This window comes from Paramormyrops kingsleyae, chromosome 8 (assembly GCF_048594095.1).
Source record: "Paramormyrops kingsleyae isolate MSU_618 chromosome 8, PKINGS_0.4, whole genome shotgun sequence".
NCBI classification, from domain to species: domain Eukaryota; kingdom Metazoa; phylum Chordata; class Actinopteri; order Osteoglossiformes; family Mormyridae; genus Paramormyrops; species Paramormyrops kingsleyae.
The window spans coordinates 34,778,844-34,802,810 of NC_132804.1; the positions used below are offsets into that span (position 1 = coordinate 34,778,844).

General features: G+C 38.7%; 1 protein-coding gene across 2 annotated transcripts in view; it reads right to left on the reverse strand.

Annotated features, from left to right (window-relative positions):
* Positions 1-23,967, reverse strand: part of LOC111832835 (cadherin-4-like) — a 362,676-nt gene that overhangs the window by 226,991 nt on the left and 111,718 nt on the right. For both annotated transcript variants that reach the window (XM_072715730.1, XM_072715731.1), the window contains one exon: positions 1,717-1,740. In XM_072715730.1, the coding sequence (XP_072571831.1) occupies positions 1,717-1,740 (24 nt within the window). The remainder of the gene's footprint in view (positions 1-1,716; positions 1,741-23,967) is intronic.

The window sequence follows — 23,967 nt, forward strand, 5'->3', positions numbered from 1 at the left end:
GCCACAACACGCACAACCTTGAGGCGGATGGGCTACAACAGCAGAAGACCCCACCGGGTACCACTCATCTCCACTACAAATAGGAAAAAGAGGCTACAATTTGCACAAGCTCACCAAAATTGGACAGTTGAAGACTGGAAAAATGTTGCCTGGTCTGATGAGTCTCGATTTCTGTTGAGACATTCAAATGGTAGAGTCAGAATTTGGCGTAAACAGAATGAGAACATGGATCCATCATGCCTTGTTACCACTGTGCAGGCTGGTGGTGGTGGTGTAATGGTGTGGGGGATGTTTTCTTGGCACACTTTAGGCCCCTTAGTGCCAATTGGGCATCGTTTAAATGCCACGGCCTACCTGAGCATTGTTTCTGACCATGTCCATCCCTTTATGACCACCATATACCCATCCTCTGATGGCTACTTCCAGCAGGATAATGCACCATGTCACAAAGCTCGAATCATTTCAAATTGGTTTCTTGAACATGACAATGAGTTCACTGTACTAAAATGGCCCCCACAGTCACCAGATCTCAACCCAATAGAGCATCTTTGGGATGTGGTGGAACGGGAGCTTCGTGCCCTGGATGTGCATCCCACAAATCTCCATCAACTGCAAGATGCTATCCTATCAATATGGGCCAACATTTCTAAAGAATGCTTTCAGCACCTTGTTGAATCAATGCCACGTAGAATTAAGGCAGTTCTGAAGGCGAAAGGGGGTCAAACACCGTATTAGTATGGTGTTCCTAATAATCCTTTAGGTGAGTGTATACACACGTCTGCTACCAAGGTCCTAGGTGGACAGAGCCTCTTAGCTTGAAGAGTAAATTATGGCCTTTACCTGTCCTACAAACCCGTAGTGATGCCATGGAAACAGCACAGCTCTGTATTAAAAAAATGTTTGTCTGAGCAATATATGAGCAATACTAGTTGAACAAGTGTAACCTCTAAATTCAAAGACAAACATTTCAACTGTCATATAGCCCCATTTCCAGTTATAAATAAAAAATCACAAGCTTCACAGCCAACAATAACAAAGCATTCCTCTACCTAGAAAGGGTGATGAAAGCAGGATTTCTTAAATGTTTTGTTCACAATCCCCTCCACTCAGACAAGTTACTCCTATATCTCAGAAATATTTTAGGTATTTGACTTGATATCTAGGTTTACTTTGGAGAAATCAACCACTAATTTTTCAGGCATAAAAGGCCATTTAAAATCAGTGCCTAAAAGATCTAAAAGAAATTTACTCCTTCAAGGTCAGAAATCAAGTTTTGCATACGATATGGACCAAACCATCTGTGAGACTTCTGAGTCAGTGAAATGGATGCTGTTGAACATCACCAAGAAATTTTCAGGGTTTTTAACTGATTAGACATTCGCTGTAACTAGATAGATGGACTAAAGGAACAAGAATATTACACGACACAGTATGATTTCATGTCTAATAAAATAACAACCAATCAAATGAACCACATAGTAAGCTAATCTGTTATTAATTAAGCTGATAGATTGATAGTTAGTTTAGATAGCACTTCTTGCACAGACAAATAACAAATCATATAAATCACCTAGTAAACTAGTTATTAAGCTGATAGACAGACAGACATACTTGCAGTCAGATAGATAGATAGATAGATAGATGGGTGGATAACATTTCTTACACATAATTTTTTATACCTGCTTCATAAACATTCACAGCCATTTTTCTACTCACCGTGCCCAGATGATGCCACGGCATCTATCAGGTAAATGGAGAAGGAAAAAAGTTAGACAAGCCTCCCCAAAGAAGATAATTGGCTGAGATAGAACATGTTCTACTAGGTACTAACACACATTTTGTATATAGGTTTTGAATGAAGGAAATGTGACAAAACAGCAGCCAAGGTCATTTATAACAAAAACATGTATCTTTTATAATTGACACCCAATTTAGATGACTTCTGCGTATAATTAATATGGTTTAGGGCTTGTAATTTTCTTTTGTGCTTGGACTACTTTTCCATCAATAACGCTTCTTTTATCATTCTGCGGAATATGACTTTCATTGTTAAACTGGACACAATTAAAATTGAACCACCGACCCGGGTCCATGATACGACACATGTATGTCAAGCATGGGTGTATGTTTCATAGATCAGGCACAGTCTTTTGTATTTTGTACTGCAAATGTATCTATCTATCTATCTATCTATCTATCTATCTATCTATCTGTCTGTCTGTCTGTCTGTCTCACTACCAATCATCAGCACATTACATATCTTACTTACTTTCTGGCTTAATCTTAAAATTACATGTAAAATTACTGTAAAAATCAAGTGAGGCAACTGTATTTCTTCCCCAAAAAATAACTTTAATCAAGTGAGCAAAGACCCTTCACAGTGCATGGCTGGACACCTCTGTGTTACGTTTTGCCAGCTGACAGCCACATGCTTCTTCTGTAAATAAACTAGCTTAGAAGCACTTACTGCAAGACTCCCACTGTGTTTGCTTTGCCATATAAAGTGGAAGCAGCATCATTCCATTTTAATTCAACAAATTTCAGAAGAAGTTTTTGCATCACCATTTTTGATTTAGATAAAATGTGGCATGGAAATTACATATACCATCCAGCTCAGAATTTTGGTTATGAAAGAAACATAGAGGGACCTGGTTTAACAAGTTGATTGATTTTTTTAACTGAAATACATATATATATTTTTTTTCTGGGCTCTGAAAGAGCTCCTCCTTGTCTGCCTTTTGGATTTTGAATTGGCCCTAAGCATACCATTATTGATTCAGACAAACACATACACACATGAAGTGATGTAGCTCCAGGTTCCAGCACGATGCATCTTTCCAGCCAAGTGTTAAGTGCCTCCAAACTTATGAGGATTTAGCACATTTTCGCTACTATAGCAAGGCTTCCGAGCTGTATATCGCTGACTCTACATTACTGCTCCACACTAACTCCCTTTACGATGCCAGAAAGAACACATTTCAGTGAATGTGTACTAAGGTTCTTAAATCAGCTCTAAAATGCACTATATTATTGGTCTCAGTTATGAAGCATGTTATGGTTGAACCATAAATGTTAAAAAAAACTTATAGCCTATTGGGGTCAGTATGCAAGAAGGGTCAGTCACAAAATCTATATAATCTGCTTACTGCACACAAATAACAGGTTTTGCTGATATGCATACACGAAAACCGTAACTAATCTTAAGCTATACTAAATAAACTAAAGGACAATGCTATTGTAATGCTATTACAGCTAACAGCAAAATTGTTTTTATTTTAATTTTTCTTTTTCTGGAGTTGTATAAAAGAGAACAGTGGCTGGGAAATTTTCGAATGCAAAAACACCATCAATACACATCAATGATTGTGATACAGAGATCAAAGAGAAGAATCTCACAAATCTGAGAATGCATCACAAGGTTGAAATGTAACACAAACTTTTAAAGAGTGTCAAGTGCTGTGATATTAAAAGACAGATATGCAATGATATAAAAATAACCTTTAAAGAAAGGTAAATTAATCTATTTTCCATACCCTTATATCGTAGGGTCACAGTGAACCAATGCCAGGAAGTGTAATCCAGGGGGAAAAAATCCGTAAAAAGGATGCCATCACAGGGCATACACTCAGAACGAACAAGTTAGAGATTCCAAATCACCACTCTGTGGGAAATGACAGCAAACTCACATGCAGGGAGAATATTCCATATCCATACACACTTATGCCTCAGGCTAGAGGGTACCACTGAAGAAGTTATAATCGAAATATGTATAAATAACACATTAAAGAGTAGTAAAAATTAGAATTAGAATTCTGAAAAAATGCAGGGGAAATAAGTTTAACTAAGTTAAGATAAAATTGACCATAGTTAATTTGTCTGTATCTCTCCTGTAATTATTTTTCCATGTGCAAGACTGCAGAGATGCTCAAGCCAACACCAGAAAGCAGAAAGATTGGGTGCTTTTGGCTAGTAGGAAGAAAATCACACGAGCATCAGGAAGACACGTAAAAGTCACACATGTATAGCCGTCACTGCACCACCTACACGCATAACCAAGTAAAGTGTGTGTGTCTGTGTGTGTGTGTGTGTATAAACACAATAAAATATATACAAAAATATACATACTGTTCAAAATAAAAACTAACACACACATACATACATTTTGAACACATGCACACAGACGTTTTTTGTTGTTTGTTTATTTAATTATGTTGGGCTGGGAATCAATTTTAAATTTGGCAGTCTCACTTGGTCTGCCACTATGCTTTCTGTTGACATTCACAAGTCTTTCATCTTAAATTTTTTTTAACAATATAGCCAACTGTGGAAGATGGGAGATTAAGCCTTTTGTTTCTGTCAAACAGAATTGCCTTCTTTGTGCAAACAAATGATGCAAGACCTTTTCCTATAACAAACTTCACTTTTTTGAACCATTTTTACAATTACTTTCAAGGATTTGCTCCAAGATAATCTATAGTGGGCGTACGAGTCAATTATGTTTAAGGACAGACAGGTGTTCTTCCACCGATGTAGTTCATCATCACATCTTCCATGGCATGTTCCACTAAACCACAAAACCAGAACAGATTTAAGAGTTCAAATGTTTTTTGTCTTCATTTTAAACAGTATGTCTACTGCTTTCCAATGTACAACCTAACTAATATTTTTTTTCTTAAATGTGCTTAAGGTATTTATCTTTAACATAAATCCAATGTCGTCATATATGACCATTGGAATAAACGATTCACAACTTTCCTGCTGCATTTTTACATGCTAAGCAACACTCCTACAGAAAAGATGCAGTGATGCCATGTCAAAGGTCAATGATATATTTTATCCTGGATTGTTCATATAAAACCACCATCTTTCTGTCACAGATCAACCACAGGGACCCCCAGATGACATCATGAAGCCCATGCCGCCAGAAAAACCCCAATCGCTTTGACTCTCCTGAATACGGTGCCCACTCAGGTTACGTTTGGCTGCACCGGTATTTTCCAGTTTTGTGTAATTATATCCTCCCAGCTGATTCTAATTATTCTTATCAGTGGAGTCTATTTTAGTCAGACGCGAGATTTTCCTGATTCTTCTGGAGTTCGAATGGCTTCCTAGTTCTCTGTTCTGCCTGCCCACTTCCTGACCTTGCTTTTGTGTCTTCAGACCACGGGACCCATCTAGCCCTTCTTGCCAGATTACGCACATCGCCTGACCCTCTTCTGTCTACTGACTCTGGATTCAGTTTTTCCCTCCTACTGTCCGACACTCATTGCCTGACCCTTGCACGTCCCTTGACCATGGCTTAGTTTGTGATTTGGATCCTGTTTTGGCTTTTGCTGGTTTGGACTCAGACTGTGGATTATGGCTTTGTATTGCTCCCGAATAAACTCTGTTATTGTAACCTGTATCTGTGCAAGTGTCCTGCTTTGCCAGTCGTCATTCCAGACACTTTCCAACAGACCTGGCTTTTTTGGGGGTTGTCATGCTGGAGCTTCTAAAATATTTCTTCATTCTGAAGATTTTTCTTTCAAAAATTGATGAAAAGTTGATTTCAGGCCATTTTATCAGCAAATTAAATAATTGAAGACAAAAATATATAATTCTTAAGCATAAACAGATTTATCCAAGTCAGCAAAACATTTAATAGTTGCATGTAGTAATTGTATGCTATTGTTTGCAAACTTGCTTTTGATTGTGCATGTGTGAAAAAACAAAGGGCTTGCAGGAGTGTGGAAAAATCATTCTAAATGCGTGAGACTTGTGAAATGCATGAGACTTGGTAGGTCTGTTCAAAAGCCCTGCAATACACATGAATGTTTCATTCCTCTGAAGGCACATAGCCACATAAGACAGAATGTTTAGTATTCAGCTAGTTTAATTAATATTTGGCATTATTTATTTGCTTGTTTACTTACTTAGGTAAAATTTGATGGATCTGGGGAATCTTAAAATAAAGTTTGAGGCCATTTGGTAGCAATACCAAACTGTAATCTACCCTACAAAGGCAAAATAAGTACACTGACACTGAAACTCACAAAAGAGGCTTCAAGGTTTTTTGACTTTCCACTCATATATGCAGTTCAGGTATTACGAGCTCCCAAATGACCTGTGTACACAGGTATGAACAGAGGTGTGAGCCCCTGCCCAGGAGTGTCATATGATCCCAAGTACACACTGGCCTGCTGCCTGTCCAATTACGTCAGCCAATAATAATGCAGGGGAGGGCAAAACCTCAGCATAGTGCTTCACCAAATGGAAAAGTGCTCTTTTATCACTATGATTAAACCTGCTAAATTATGACATTCGACAAACTCATCAGAGACATAAGTATACTTCCCATTTAGATTCTTGCAAACAATCAATTATTCATAAACTGAATGTTTTAATAGCACTTGCTGTAGGTCCTTGCAAAGCAGCTTTAATTGGGAAGAAATCAGAAGAGTGCCAAAGAGTGTGAGAGCTTTTAGCAAGAAAGCACAGCACATTATTTAATGACAAAATACCTAATAATGAAAAAGAGAACATTTACTGGGCTTTATGTGTTTGTTCTGATCAATTGTTGTACTAATGCAGTCAAATGAAAACACAATAATAGAGAATGAATATTGTGTGTAATAACCATAGCATGCTAGGCAAGAACAATGATGGCCTCTCAGGTGGGATGGAAAACACATTTAGGCCCACAGCAGGTGATTTGTGTAATGAAGCTGGGATGAGAGCTTTACATAAGTACTGAGCATGATATTTAGGCCAAAACTGAGCAGGTGAAAATGACCAAACCCATCCAGCCATTTTCCAAACTACTTATCTTTATGGGTTGCGTGGGGTATGGAATCTATCCCAGAAGCTACTGGTATGAGGCGGGGAACAACCCAGGATGGGGGGCCAGCCCATTGCAGGGCACTCACACACCATTCACTCACACATGCATACACACCTATGGGCAATTCAGTAACTCAAATTAACCTCAGCATGTTTTTGGCCTGTAGGGGGAAACTGGAGCACCTGGATGAAAGCCCACAACGACATGGTGAGAACATGCAAACTCCACACACATGCAACCCAGGCTGAGACTTGAACCAAGGTCCTAGAGGTGTGAGACAACAATGCTAACCACTGCACCACAATGCTGCCTCAAGACCCAACCCAAGACTGAGAAAAGGCGCCTCAATGGTTGGATGGACGGACTGCAGGCATGTCTGAAAGACTAGAAACCTTTGCAGGAGGTCAGTGAGGGTTAATCATGCCTGCAGCACCTAGCGTGTGAACTAGACCCGACATAACAGACGCATAAACTTATTACATAGCTTTCTTGAGAATAAATATTATAAAGAAAATTGTCCCTTATTGAAAATTTTTGCATGAGTTGTGAAACTGAAATGCTGATATTATAAATGCTGCAAGGTATTGCAGCTTGTCTTGAAAAATATATAAATCCCCTGTTATGACTTTTATTGCCTGTGAAGTATAGAATTGATTTTAAAATTCTCCACTAAGTTTTTAAATGTCTTCATGGCCTTGTTCCTGTCAGCCTTAGCGATATGATTACCAGGTAGGTTCCTGTGAGACCTGCGCACTCATTAAATAATATTTACTGACCATCCTTAAATGTAGACTGGAGAGTGAGGAGTCAGCTTTCAGTTATTATGGGTCTAAACAGTGGAATTTTCTACCACAACATCAATGGGAAACAACTGCTCTTGGCACTTTTAAAAAGACTTTGAAAATGACTTTTTAGGTCATTTAAAGCACTTTGTGTACTTATTTTTTTTTACAAAGGACTATATAAATAAATGTATTACTATTATTAGTATTATTACTTACTGAGCCAACATTCTGTACCCAAAATAAACAATTTAGTGTTTGTAAACCTGTGAAATGATACAAATTAACTGTGAACTGCTTTTTTTTATCACTTCTTACTGTCTGAGTGAGAATATTTCATACATTTCAGTACGGATACTCCAAAAAACAAGAAATTTTATGCAATTATATGAGATCATACAATATGTTTTTCATAATTACTTCAATAACTGTCATAATTGCATATGTACATAGGGTATGAGAGAGACTAATGATTGGAAAGCAGACCCATCATAATGAAACACGTGTTATGTGGAACTTAATGAAGCTACAATTTCAGGGTGCTTAAAAAAGAAAGAAAGAGCTTTAAATCATTCCTGGAGGACTGTACTGCATCACTCTTTAGCCAGGAATCTAATTTAATCCCATGAATCTGGTCTGTGCATAAATGGGTGAACTGTAATTCAGCTTAGATAACATTGTTTGACATGTAACCAAGCAACATCTAAGAGTTTTAATCAATTGTTCAGAAGAAGTCATCATTTTTTTCTGAACATAAAGTCATAATGAAAATATTCAGTAGTATAATAGCAAAACTTGTATGTCACTTTGAACAAAAGCATCTTCTAAATAAAGTAAATATTAAATTCATGTAAATGTAAAACTGGTTTTGTAATCTCATTACAAGCAATTCTAAGCAGAGTTAACAACGTTCATGATGCATCAATTTGTTATGATGATATAGACTAATGTGCTGCCCAGTCATTCTACATTCTGAGGCTGTTTTTTTCGCTGAAGACAGACAGACCTTATTTAATTTGCTGTATAACTCCATGAATTTAGCACTTCTCTTTATTTCTTGCCTTATATACAGTGAAACTATTTGAGGTACCCCCCACCCTGCCCCTGCAATTCTTGCCCCATGTACAATTTGCAGTCTTATATGTATCCTTAACCATGAAAAGCAGCATACACAGGCCACACAGCTTCAGCACCATGGAGAGTATCTCATCCTTAGAGCAGAACCCCAGCCGTACTTTATCGAATACCCACATTACTATAACAGTCACAATAACAATTGCACACACAGACACATAATTCTACACACCCACAATACCGTTCATACTCAAATAAATCCACATTTTGCTTTGTGTTTAATAATTGAGCTTAATAATAAAATATAATGTGTTATTCACCCAGAGCACTCAGTGGAATAGGAGAAGTATCATAAACAACTTCAAATGAATATCCTCTCCATGTTATTCAGGTTGGCAGATGCAGTTTTATTTAGTTGAGTATCACTTTACATTATCCATGGACAAAAGCACTACTTATGCACCTAAATGTTTGAACAAAACCATGCAAAATATTTATTAGTAACTCACACTAGGTACTTTGCTCAAGAGTACTACAGTAGCACATTAGTTTTTATGAATATCCGAAATGCCTTTACCTGGGATATTTATAGCCCTCATTGGCAAATTCAGCTCTCATCTGTCAAATGATCTACTGCAAATAATGAATAATGAAAATATCAGAAAGCACCTGGGTGGATTTAGCAGGGATCCTACAATTCCAGCATGATTCAGGGCCCTGCTTATTGAGGTGGACACTTAGAGATACCTCAGCACAGGCTTGGCAGAGGAATATGCCAAATTGGACTCATCAGCAGAAGAGGGAAAAAACAGATTGTATAAGTAATTTAATTTCCTCCAGCAGCAACCCTTACTGCTAGCCCTTATCAGTATCCTCGTCTGTAGCTGATAGCTCTTGATGTCTTCTGCTGATGGGCCATCAATCAGAGGTTAGCATCGCTGACAGTGGCACCCTTCTTTCTCACACCTTGGCCAGTTGGGCTCTAACCTTTACTGGTAGGAGCTCCTAACTGTGGCAGGAACTATATCTCCTACTAGCTCCTCTAACCCCATCATACCCAAATCCCATGGTGCCTTAGAATGAGAGCAATTAAGTTGCAAATCTTTGATTGTCCACTATTGAAGCATATACTGTAGTGCTGCACATACAGCACTGTGTGCACAGTAAACTGTATTTATGTATCCAGTGCCACCCCACGCAAAGAGTAAGTCTGTCACACTTTAACATCTGTAGCTACTGCAAATATTTCGGCATTTATTCAATCAATTTGAACTACATTGAGAAGATAACAATGCACTCCCAAGACTACAATGGGCTACAGTGTCCCATGTAGTAGTCAGGCCCAGCCCTAAGCAGTGCCACAGGGGGCGCTGTAAGCTTAGCCTTCTCACCCTCCCTGTACCCTCCCTGCACTGGTATCTCTTTAGCTGAGCCATGGTTTGTTCTAGGCAAAGACCTTCTGTACAACCATGCTTTATGAATCCAATATTGGACTATTATCAAGCATAAACAAGCATTGCAAAAAACAGCAATTCCTGCCAAACAGCCTCCAGACTGACAGACCATTAATAATTCAGCTCTAATTCCAACTCTGGTATTATTGAGTTTAAGTTGATTTTAGGTAGATGAGTACATAGTGTGAATTATAGTTACTGTATTATATGTTGACAAAACATGGAATGAAGGGAGTTTCAATACGGCACAAAAGCACTACTCGTGGCATTACTATGGTAAAGTGAGTTTAAGCATTGTTTGGTACCTGACCTCAGCCAGCACAGGCCTGTCCAGACTCCTTTAACATTGACCATCCTGTAGTTGTAATGGCTCTCAGTGTGATTACATTCCTGCAGCTCGAAGTTGGCCAAAGAAGAACCAGGTCATAGGGGATTACTATATTGGAGCAGTGCTGTAAGATATCTGACCCAATTGCGCATTGGTGATTATGAGTGCATGGAGAAGGGAGTATAAAAAATGGGCAAAATAATTGGCTATATTATTAATTTAAATTGTTTACTCCATGAATAAATAATTTAAAACATTTTTAAGTTAATGTATAGAGGAAACCTCCACAGCAGTCTAAAATTAATAACATTATTTGCATGAGGAATAAAAATGTGGGGTGTATATATCAGGCAGGTTATCTTGGTCTTCAGCAGCAGTGCCTCCTCAGGGTCTTCTAAAGATGCGGCACCCCACTTAGAAATGGTGATCATTATTCGGATAGCGCCACATCAAATAGCCACTGGCTGACCCTGGTATGAACTGAAGATGTGATGCCTAATGTAAAATTTCATGACAACTACAACATAAATAAAAAGAAGGGAATTAGTCAGTGAAAATGTGGGCTACACAAGCTCTATCTAATATTTAATTTGTTACATCATATTTTATCTTCTGCTGTTGTAGCTACACATCTTCAAAAGGTCCCCCATTCTTGTTTTTCTCAAGCAGTCTTGATGACCATCTATGCCTCCTGGATAAGCCACTTTTGATTAGTGAACACATAACAAACAACTGCTTTGCTTACTACCCTTTAGAGTTTTTCATTTTGATTCTGAATCCAGTAACAGAATTGTGGGGAAATTAAATTCTTTCAACAGCGATAACTTTATGTTTTGGTTTGACTTGACTCCTTAGAACAACTTATTACATTTTGGTGTTCATACTGCACAGCAGTATTTAAGCAATAAAAGAGGGTTGGTTATAAAATATACATGTCCAATACAATGGCACACCAATAACTTAACAAAGGCAACAATCAGCTGAAAGCTGAAGAATCAGTGTGTAAAGGATTTGTGAGTGCATGATTATTTGTGTGATTATGTGTTGTGATCTGCACATTTTTATGCAAGCTTGTTAGCATCTGTCTTTAAGCTAAGGTTATTATCATTAACGAATACTGAAACGAATACGATAACAATAGCATTCTGTTAATCAGCCTAAAAACATAAATAAGAACATAACTTTTTGCTGATAATGTAGTAAGTACTGTATTTACATTACTGGCTGGCTGTTACAATAAAAATATTTTTTTACATTGCAAACAGAGAGGTTTTTTATGTTCTTGGCATTTTTTTACATTATTGGCAGCTACATGCAGTTTATCAAATTACAGACTGTAACATGATGAAATCCGCCAGCCCAGTGGCACCCAGTACATGACTGATCTCCCTTTGTCCCCATATCCATGCTTCCTGCAGAACTGTCATTCAGTCTGCCTCTACTGATCTCACTGATCACATTCCTTGCCATGTTATTGCAGTGACTGTGTTATAAAAATGTATAAAAAGCATGATTACATTGCTCTGTCATCCCTTGATACTTTTTTAAAAGCCTGCCTATTCAAGGGTTGCAACAGTACTGTATTGTGCAATTACCTTGGCTCATCACCTTGGGCATCAATTCTCCCATTAGTTGGTTAAGTCAAAAAAGCACTTAAAAACGTATGTGCTTTCGAGTTACATGTATTCTAACTAGACCACATCAGTGAGAACAATCTTTCACATACTTAAAAAGATGACATCACCTTCGTTCTATGTCATGCCACAATCAAGAGGTCAGAAAATGTTTTGATGCAGCAGACCCACACGTAGAGTGCAAATCAGCATATTGTCGTGAGTTTGCGAGTTATTTTAATAAAGAAGATGACAGCTCTGTTAAAATGGAAGTTGCTCACTTTATTAACAGCCATTATTGGTTTACAGTTTTTTACAATCGCTATGACAGTTTTTTCAAAACATTTAACAAGTTTCCTAAACTCTTAACGCACCATCACACCTAAAACACACAATTGGCAAAACGGTTAATTTCATGCTCAAAATCACACATTGTAAACTAAACCCCAAAACTAATTTTCAAAATACAATAATAAACTACCACAGTATACTATGTCTAGCAAAACACTGCAAACATTTTTAAAAATCAAATAATTATTCAAAACAGTAACACATGTTCTCTTCCAACAGGAACATTTAGTCAATCATAACACATTGACAAAAAAACACTATCATCAGCTGAAATTACAGAAACTGCATTATTTTATGTGTCAGGTCTGCCCTTATATTTGAAGCCTTTCTACATTTTTGTTTTGTTGGGTTTAGTAAATGCATGCATTTTGTTTCTTTTGCTGCAGAAATTCAATGCAAAAAAGTGAATGACCATCTCAGAGTAGCTTTATAAAATGTACAGTATATGTAAAAAAAAAATACAGACAGAACTGCTGCAGTACAGACTTTATTTGCAAAAGGACATTACTGCAAGATATACAAACAGAAAAAGCACCGGAATTATAATTACAGTTTTTTACAATCGCTATGACAGTTTTTTCAAAACATTTAACAAGTTTCCTAAACTCTTAACGCACCATCACACCTAAAACACACAATTGGCAAAACGGTTAATTTCATGCTCAAAATCACACATTGTAAACTAAACCCCAAAACTAATTTTCAAAATACAATAATAAACTACCACAGTACACTATGTCTAGCAAAACACTGCAAACGTTTTAAAATCAAATAATTATTCAAAACAGTAACACATGTTCTCTTCCAACAGGAACATTTAGTCAATCATAACACATTGACAAAAAAAACACTATCATCAGCTGAAATTACAGAAACTGCATTATTTTATGTCAGGTCTGCCCTTATATTTGTACTTTTTCTACATTTTTGTTTTGTTGGGTTTAGTAAATGCATGCATTTTGTTTCTTTTGCTGCAGAAATTCAATACAAAAAAAGTGAATGACCATCTCAGAGTAGCTTCATAAAATGTACAGTTTATGTAAAAAAAAATACAGACACAGAACTGCTGCAGTACAGACTTTATTTGCAAAAGGACATTACTGCAAGATATACAAACAGAAATTATAATTTAAAAAAAACAAAGTAATCTTCTATTCTGCCCGGTCTTCTGCATTTGGCCACATGTTCTCATCCACATCACACCTGATATCTTCTCTGGCAAGGCATCGTGGGAAGAATCTTTTGGCATGCCTTATCCACCCCTGGCAGTGTTCAGCTGTGATGTCTTGGCATGCAGCATCCATTGCATCCAGGAGGGACATTTGGTCATGTGGACGATGGTCAAAAACCTTCCATCTCCAGGCTGAGAAAAACTCCTCAATGGGGTTGAGGAAAGGGGAGTAAGGGGTAAGGAAATGGGACATCATCCTTGAATGGGCGTCAAACCAGGCTGTGACTGCACGGGAATGGTGGAATGCCACATTGTCCCATGTGATAACATATATTGGGAAGTGGTCTCCCACCTGTCCCCTTTCTACCTCTGGCACCAGTCTTTCGTGCAGGTCTTCTAAAAACAGGAGAAGGCGGTCGGTGTTGTAGGGGCCAATCTGACATTTATGCAGGAGTACACCGTTGGAGATTGCGGCGCACATGGTGATGTTGGCTCCTCTCTGGCCCGGCACGGTAACTGTGGCCCTTTGACCTATTATGTTTCTCCCACGGCGACGCCTTTTCGCCAAGTTGAAGCCAGCCTCGTCAACACAGATAATTTCATGTGGGACTTGATTGGCCTCCAACTCCATGACTCTCTGAAAGTATTTACACACAGTGTATGTAAATGCTGTGCTGTACTGTATATCTACTGTATGTACTAATGCACTCCAGGTTTATAGAGTAGTTTACTGCAAAACACACTGTGTATAGTACAGTAATGACTGTATTGCATAACCTTAACTGGACGTATTGGTGACGGAGTTCTTTGATGCGCTCACTGTTACTTTCAAAAGGAATTTTGTATAGTTCTCATTGGCAATGGAATAAAATACAGGGAATATATTTGTGTTTCAATTCACAATATGAACAGCTGTTCACTTTGACTTTAGCCTATATAAGTTATGTTTAGAACATGATGTTATCTGTTCTGACATACAGTGTTAAAGCATTTGTAAATTTGACTGTAAAATTACATTGTTGGTTGAGCTTGTGTGTAAAAGAAGTTCAAGCATTTTAAATTGGTGTTAACTTTATGCATTTTGTATCAAAGCAACAAGAAATGGGTTAATTGTATAGCCTACAAAGACGGATGTTGTGTTAACCGTGTTAAGAGTTTAGGAAACTTGTTAAATGTTTTGAAAAAACTGTCATAGCGATTGTAAAAAACTGTAATGTAAATAAAATAAATCCATTCCAGACCCGAAAGGATTGCAAATTAAAATTTATCTACCAAACTAATGAGAAAAAGCAGTTACTCACACCACTTTCCTCTTTGGTTTGCTGCTGTCACTACTCACCTTCTTTGGGGCCATGATCACTGTATTACTAAATGTACTGTAGATAAAGCACAAAAAAATACATGCCAAACAGAACTTCCACATGTCAAACTCGGTCAAGAGAACGATTCATAGGCGTAGGCATCCCAGTCGGTCTATTTGCCATCTCGATCTGTACAAGTTTTAGCAGGTCGGTTTTGTTTTGTCCTGTTCTGAGTTTTCAGTCCAGTTGCAGTTAGATTTTTCTCGACCGAACCGTTCGAGGTCCAACTTGGTAGACTTGAACGTGCTTCAACCCATACAAGTTTTAGCAGGAACGATTGAGTTCAAAGATTTCAGTCGAGGTACAAGTCGAAAAAAAGGTTCTACTGTATTATTCTGTTACAGTATAATCCCGTTATAGTGGACTCACTTATAACAGAATATCATGTATAACGGACGAGTCCACTGGTCCCGGCTGTGCACCTTTACGAACATATAGAAAAAGCATTGGATATAGTGGACTCGCATATAATGGAATTTCGCTTATAACGGACAAACCATTTAGTCCCCAGGGCCGCTTTTAGCTGTAGTTTTGTTCAGCTATAACGGACATGCAGGCTCCGCCTACAAGGCGCGTGGCGTGACGGTGATATCCAGTGCAGATACATAGTCGGGATTATTAATAGTCACGCTCTATAAAAAGTCATGGCATAACAGCAGGCAACACTGATTGGTCTGTGTGGCTGTCCATCACCAGGCATGTTATGCTTTGGCAGATGACGCTCACAGCTGGAGGATTGCAGTAAGCAACGAGGTCAAGGTTACTACTGTACCATACATGTATAACCACTTATAGGCCATATATACTTCCAAGAGTCAGGTAAAGTTGGATTACTACATGTACAATATAATAATCTATATTATTATATAGTGTGTCTGCTAGGGTGTGGCATGAGTAAATGGTGTCCTGTAGTTGTGTTCTGGACATACAGCAACTCTGAATATAACGGACTTTGGATATAACGAACTGTTTTGCCAGATCCCTTAAAGTCCATTATAATGGAATTGTACTGTATATTATTTTCTATAACTATATTAATTATTAACATGCATTTTGAATTGTAACATTTACTTCTAAATGTATAATAAATGTAAAAAGTTTTGTTACATATTCATCTGTTTGAATACTACAATGTTGTGTTTCACCATGTAGAGATGCGTGACTAAATTATCATCGCCTAAACCATGTGCTCATTTACAAAGCACTTCAGTCAATATTGTTCACTCAAGTCAGCACAGCTTGAAAACATTTAGCACACAATAATCCAGAGGGAAACACAGCCAATCAGAATTGTTCACACACCAATCAGAACCTTCACTTGTTAGATAAAAGGGCCATGTGTCAGTTCACTTGTATTGGAAAAATGGATCTACAAAGACCTGAAGGTGGAGGAAGGGGACACAGAAGAGAAAATGGAAGATGAAGATGAAGAGGAAGGGCAAGGGCATGGGCATGGGCAAGGGCAAGGAGACAAGTGGTTTCTGATCAGATTCGTGCAACTCTAGTTCACCATGTTCTTATCCATGGGTTGTCCATGAGGGAAGCCGGGCAAAGAGTGCAGCCGAATGTGAACTACTTCAGAGTAGCCTCTATAATCCGGACCTTCACAGAGGAAAATAGGTAGGTAATTTACATACTGCTGTCTAGTATAACATTGGAGTGCAGTATTCTGCGCTCTTACAGTACATACATGTACTATAGCTGTTTGCTCTATTGTATGCTCTCTGAAATGCATTGTATTACTGTACAATATCACATACAGGTGTTACTGTGTGCTCCTAATAGGTTACACGTAATAGGTTACAGTACAGTATATGGTGACATGAATTTGCATAAACTTTGTTTCAGAGAGTTATGGAGTTGGAGGCCAATCAGGCCCCTCACAAATTCATCTACATAGATGAGACAGGATTCAATCTGGCCAAAAGGCGTCGGCGAGGACGAAATATTATACGAAAAAGGGCCACAGTTGAAGTGCCAGGACAGAGAGGGGCAAACATCACAATGTGTGCAGCCATTGCAAATACTGGATTGGTCCTTCATAGATCTCAGGTTGGACCCTACAATACCGAGCGCCTCCTTGCCTTTTTGGATGATCTTCACCAGCACCTAGTTCCAGACCAGGATCAGGAGGGAGACCTCTGTCATCACCTGGGACAATGTGGCTTTCCATCACTATCAAGCAATCACAACATGGTTTGAAGTCCACCCAAGACTGGTCCGTCTCTTCCTTCCACCCTATTCACCTTTCCTCAATCCCATAGAGGAGTTATTTTCTGCATGGAGGTGGAAGGTTTATGACCATCAGTCACATGACCAGATGTCACTCCTTGATGCCATGGATGCTGGCTGCAGGGACATCGCAGTTGAAGACTGCCAAGGGTGGATCCGTCATACCAAGCGGTTTTATCCCAGGTGTATTGCCTTGGATGACATCAGATGCGATGTTGACAAAAACATGTGGCCTAACCCCGAAGATTGCCGTGATTAGATAATTTTGTTTTTTTTTTTTACAGTATTTTTTTTTCTTCAGTCTTTCCCCCTTTCATCTGAGCTTTTTTGTTGCTGTTTTTTGTGTGTCCGCTCAGTGTATTTTGTGTGTTTGCTCTTGTATGTTTCATGAATATTTTGTTCACTGTAACCAGTACAGTAAAACTTGTATACAGTAAGGGGAAAAAAAAAAACTGATTTGCTTTTTCCTGGAATGATTTAGAATGTGAACATTAGATGTGGACATACAGTTCCCAACCAAGAAATATAGTGTAAAAACGGTGCATTGCATGTCTTGCATGCAATTACCTGTAAAACTGAAACAAAGTCTATGTAGTTTTTGTAATGCCAAAGATTGCCAGTATTTTGAAACCTGGTGCACTTTGATTGACTGCATGTACCTTGTGAACTGAAAACATGTGTTATTGTTTGACAGAATAATTTCATTTTGAGTCAGATTTCCAGTGTTTTGGTAAAGTTAGTGTGTGCAGAGAAAGGTGTATTGTATTTTGAAATGAAGTGCTAGTATATGTTTAACAAAATGTGTTTTTGAGAAGAAAATTAACCATTTGGCCAATTGTGTTTTGTAGGTGTGTGTCTGTGTTAAGTGTTTGGAAAAAGTATCTGAAGTATGGGTAAGCACTTGTTAGCGATTGAAAAAAACTGTAAGTCAGTGGCTGAATGTGCATAAGGGTCATTTACATGTGCGACACACCAATATTTTGATGTTTCTCCACCCAAAGTGCATATCTAGCCATAGGTCTATGAGAGAGTATACTGAAGTGAAAAAAGCACCCAGCGATGCTCTTGTTTGACTTGCATGGGACAATCGACCCCTTTGGGCAGACAAACAGCTAAATTTAGGTGTTTCGTATGTATATGACCCATACGTGCTTTCTGCCAACAGAAAGAACAAAGATATTTGCTGCTATTGCGGCATTTACATATATATCACTTCTGTACATTGTGGATCGATATTCTACGGAACCCGAAAATGGCCGTGCTTGCAATTTTTCTGTAATCTGACATTATCTTGAGATACCGAGATATCAGCCTGGCAGCACAAGCTCTATGTTTTAAAATGGTGTGCAACTTAAATACAGTTCAGTTTACATTGAAATCTAAGGGTTGTTCTGCCAGTGTCACATGGAACAGTGTCAGGCATAGCACACTTCATTTAGTGGATTAACCTCCCAAGGATTCAGTTTGTTTAGATTTGAATGTGGGTGTGAAGGTTTGTTCATATCAAATTTCAACATTTTATTATCATATCATGTACACATGTTGTGTACAGTGATATGATACAACATTTGCCAGGACCATGGTGCAACTTAGAGATGAGACATGACATGCACTTCTTGGTAAAACACTACATGGGTACAACACTTCATTTCAATGTTGAATACACGGATGCACACATTAAGCAACACTGTTGCAATACATATGAGCAAGGCTCCACTGTTTCGAGTTGCTGTTTTCCCAAGTCCGGTCATTAACGTCATTTTGAGTTTGCTGCCTGTTCCGTTGTCCTGCTTGTCTTTACCTTATGATTAATCCCTGTGTTCCCCAATTGCTTGCGTCCTGTCCCTGCGTCCCCCATCCGTACCGCGGCAATACGTGACAGGAATGCTAATGGTTACACAAATATTAGAAAATAGTTAATTTACTATTTTTTAATAGTAAGTACACATTAATGTAAATTCAACGCACAAAAATGATAAATTTCTTGAAAGGTGCTAATGTTTACATACAGAGCAAATGTGTCCCGGGTTTCCATCTTGTATTAAGACAAATTTACAGGTGGCCCCGCAACTGGCCACGTCGCCCTAGTGGCATAGAATTAAAGAAATATGTTGAATGTTCCCCTGTCACTGTGATGATTTGGGAGGTAGTAATTGTCCGGCTTCACTACTCACAATTTGGTGGAGTACCTCCAACTCCACCTAGCAGACATACATATGAGGTGATTGAAGTGTGGATCGATTCTGACCGTGGACTAATCATCCTGAAATTCAGATACAGTGCCCATATCGTCCATGATTTACTCATAATATTGTTGTGTCAAGGTTTAACTGTATAACTTGTTTCTCATGAGAAGAATCAGCTTATCTTGTCCCAAGAATTCTTGCCCTGGGATACTTATTCTGTTCAAGGACACTTGTCTTGTTATTTCTGATTCATGAGATGCTAACCTTGTTCAAGGATGCTTACTTTGTTTTTTAGGGGCTTTCCTGGGAAGAAAGGGTGGTCCAACATATGTTCGAACATGTGTTTTATACATTATCGATTAGTGTGTGGGCCGCTTATTTAGTTCTCAGAAGATGTTCTCATGAGAAAGTGGGAAGTTGATCAAGGATACCTGTCTAATTTTGATTGAAACCATATCTAGCAGTTGGTGCGTGGGATACTGATCTTATCTAGAGAAAAGGGGAACGTGTTGATTATGGGAACTTGTTTTTGTATTTTTAATTTTAACCGCAAGTCGTATTACCCGGACAAGATTGGAAATTTGAGAATGCCTTGCCTGAGGGGAGGGGTGAGCCTGGCCAGCTCGTCCCCTGCGCACACGTAATGCCCAAAAATTAGTATAAAGGAAGAGGGAGATCTTAGTGTTGGTTGGAGCTCAGCCGTGGGATAGAGTGTGCATCGCCCAGCACTTTCTCGGGACTCACGTGTCGATCTCCTACCAGGACTGAAACAGGCTCCCCAGTCTAAGAGTTAAGGTGGGTGATGATGGCACGTGCGAGTGTGAATAGCTTCGCAGTGTCTGTATTGATTTAATCATTATTGGGATTAATTATCATTTTATGAGAATCACAATAACAATAATATTAATTGGTACTTTCTATGCATGCTTGTTTTATTGCCACTTTTTATATATACATATAATCAGTTGTATTGGCAGTTTGATTATTGTTTATGATTTATTATACCATTGGATATCACTTGTAATATGGAATTATTTTGCATTGCCAATATTGATCCAATATTTTGGTATTGATTTTAATGCAAGGTTATTTTGTATTACTTGTAATAAAGCGTTTTTAGAAGCGAACCCAAGTGTGCCGGTTTGTTCCTTCGAAAGCCCTATATCCCCCTCACATCATCTTAAAACACATCTCGAGACGCATTTGCTATAAACACTGAAAGGGTTGGTTTTTAAAGGTAATGTATTAAACTAACTTTTAAATGAAATTAAAGTATTTTGGGAGCATATTTAGGGTTTAAACTATGGAAATAAGCACATATCACCATTTTTAGTGACTCTACCAAACATCCACGAATCCTCCTCATTCGCGACGGGTACTGGAACATAACCTCACGAATGTCCGAGGTCTTACTGTATACTGTACCTTTTCCCTTGATTTCATTTGATTTAAAGGGTCTTCATCAGAATATTTTTACAAAGTGTGTATGTAATCAGTAGATACAGACCTTGGACAGAATCTCACCTCATCTGTGTCTGCAAACATTTGATCTTATCTGACACATGTGTAGGAATGCTGGAAGACCAAGGGACCACAGGCTGGCAGTATTTGAAGCACAAAATCCACATAGCAGCAGGGGACAGTCAGAACCAGCTACCAGCAGTAAACACTCATGCCAGTTCAACTCCTTGGGGAATGCTGCTGCATTTGAAATGAAAAAATGAGAAGAGGTACATGGTAATTCTTTCGTGTTCTCACATCCCATCTTGCCCTCAGACACATACACAGGTGAGAAGAATGTCTGCAGTTACCCAGCACCCCGGGAGCATTAGTCAGGGAGGTTAAGTGCTAACTAATTGTAGGCACACAGGCCTGACCTGCTGAGGTACAGACAGACAGAGAGATGGAAAGAGAGCCAGACTTAGGTTCATAGCCCACTTCCCTCAGCTTCACCTCTGTAGCACCCTACTACATAATCCCACTCCATCTCAAGTTGCACTGAGCAGAATGCATGATAGGCAGCACTGTGGCATGGCAGCTTGGATTGAAATGATGTACTGGAGGATCCAGGCAAATAAACAGCCCATACTGCTGTGAGAGTCTGGCCTTCTTCTCTGAAAAGCAGTGTTCATATTACGCTATAATTTTTAAGACCCACAGTCCACTGCTCTCACGGGGCTGAGATTCAAGGGCCCTGGAATGACACAGTACACTTTAAATACCCAAACAAAAAAGTGAGAAACACATTGTAGAGAGTAATAATTTCTTGAACATTTCACAAGAAGAACGTCAGTTGTTGGTGAGCCACTAAAAAAGTTGAAATATGAAATGCCGCAGAATCTCATGCTTCTGCTGTCCCCCAAAGGTCTACTCAGACCCTGCCAGGAAACTATGTTGGCCTTAGTAGGATCCACCTAAGTGTGTAAGGATGAGCTTCTAAAGCAGCAAGCCATGGCCATTATGGGATTTGCTCCATATATGCTCAAATCCAATAATGAAAGAAAAGGCTTAAAGTTTGCACCCTAGAGAAAGGTATTCACCTTGAAATACCTTTCTTAAGTGAAAATATCCCACTTTCTAAATGTCAAAATGTAATTTCAAACTCTAAGCAATGTGAGCCGCTCTGGAGAAGTGGTTCTGCCTAAGAAAATGAGGCCCAGGTGAACATCCAGTGTGGGAGTCTCAAACAGGTCTCTCACCTTGTTGGGTATAGTGATGCATAGTTTCAGACTGTTATTTCATAGACCCTGTGCTTTCATTACAACTGTTTAGGCACTATAGTGTCAGCTGACCAAGCAGCAATATGTACTATGCTTAACTTGAAGGAATTAAAACTCACAATACAAATAACTCATAATAAAAAGAAATTCAAAGTGTGAATGTTCAAACTTCCTTCACAGCGATTACATTTGTGTATGTTTGTAATGGGGGGGGGGGTGTCACTAATTGAGGTAATGGAAAGTCCATCCATCTTCCAACTTCTTCTCCTTAACAGGGTCAAAGGAGGGTCTGGAGGGTAGCAGTATATACAGGATGAATTGGCACTACAACGGAGCACACTCAAACAACCAATCACGCACAGCAGACGGTTTAGAGACACACAGCAGGCAACATTGTTCCACAGATGCACTAAACCCACACTGGCATGTATATTCAGCAGCCTGATGTATACATTTTGAAATTTCGCAGATGGCCCTGTCACCCCTCCCCCCAATTAATTCTTACTCCTCCCAAACCCAGGGGAAGAGTAAAAGGAGGAAATTTAGGGCAATTCCAAGGGCCCCTGTCACTGATAATAAGAATGATTTCAATTTGTTGCTTTATTTGAAATTGAACTTTAGCTTGAACTTAGTGAGAATTAGCATCATTCATGCTTGATAACTAAATCAGTCCTGCACTGGTACACAGATATAGCTTCAGCAAGCCTGACATCAGCCTCCCCCCAAACGCAACTCTCAGCTCAAGAGAGTGAGCAGATAATGTTGACAGCAGAGTTGCATTACTCAAGGCCAGGTCTTGGAATTGAGTTCGACATGAGTCACAATCTTGAGTGAATCAGACATAGGTGACTTGGACTTGCACTTGATAGTTTCATAATTTCAACTTAGTCTTGGACTTGGTTGTTTGTGACACTGATTTGTAATCTTAAAAAGATACTAAAGTCCACATTGCAATAACAGTTCATTTTAAAATGTGAAAATCTTCTAGACTGCTAAATATATCAACCATGCTTATGTTGATTGTGGCAGACTTCACATCCATACTAACCATGACGCCCTACCCATGTTCGTCATGTGATGCACCATAAAGTGTGCCGATTTCAGGAATGCTGTGTCAGTGCTCAGAATAGTTAGATTTTCAAATTATACGGTTATATACTGTTATAATTGTATATATGGGTATATACAATTATACACTGAATTAAAAAAACATCAGCTATTTGCAACACCTGCAAAATGAAGATAGAGGAGATACTTAGGACATCATATTATGTCTGTCACATTTCCTCCATCCTGAAAAGGAAGCAAAGATCTGTGCTTTGGCTGTGTAATTAGGATTAGTTGTCATTACTCAATATTAAATTCTAGTATGTGTGGCATTGCTACAAGTACTGACCCAATGTACTATATAATATGCATGTGCCACACGACAATATTATCGGTATCAGACAAGTATCTGACAGTGACTAACCATTGATTATCACTTTTGTCGGAGAAGCAGAACACAAAGCAGTATAACTGAAAGGTTGATGATTTGGCTTTCAATTCATTCTTCTAGCCTTGGTTTCTGACACTATGCAATGCTGATTTTTATTATGGTGCGATCTTCACCCACAAAATGAGTCTGTCAACTACTTTTTTAGTTATCATGCTAACAAGAAAGTGTCTGTGATGCCAGGGGTGGTGGATAGGTCAGAAGAATTATACGTATTCCCTGTCCGTGGAACACAAATTCACACACACTGAAAAGCACACAACACCGCAGCTACCTTACATCAGTATACCTAATACTGATGAATCACAGATGAGGTGGCTCACCAGCAAAGAGAGAGTGTGGATCATAAGTTCCCCATCCAGTTAAAGCTTGACTGTGCT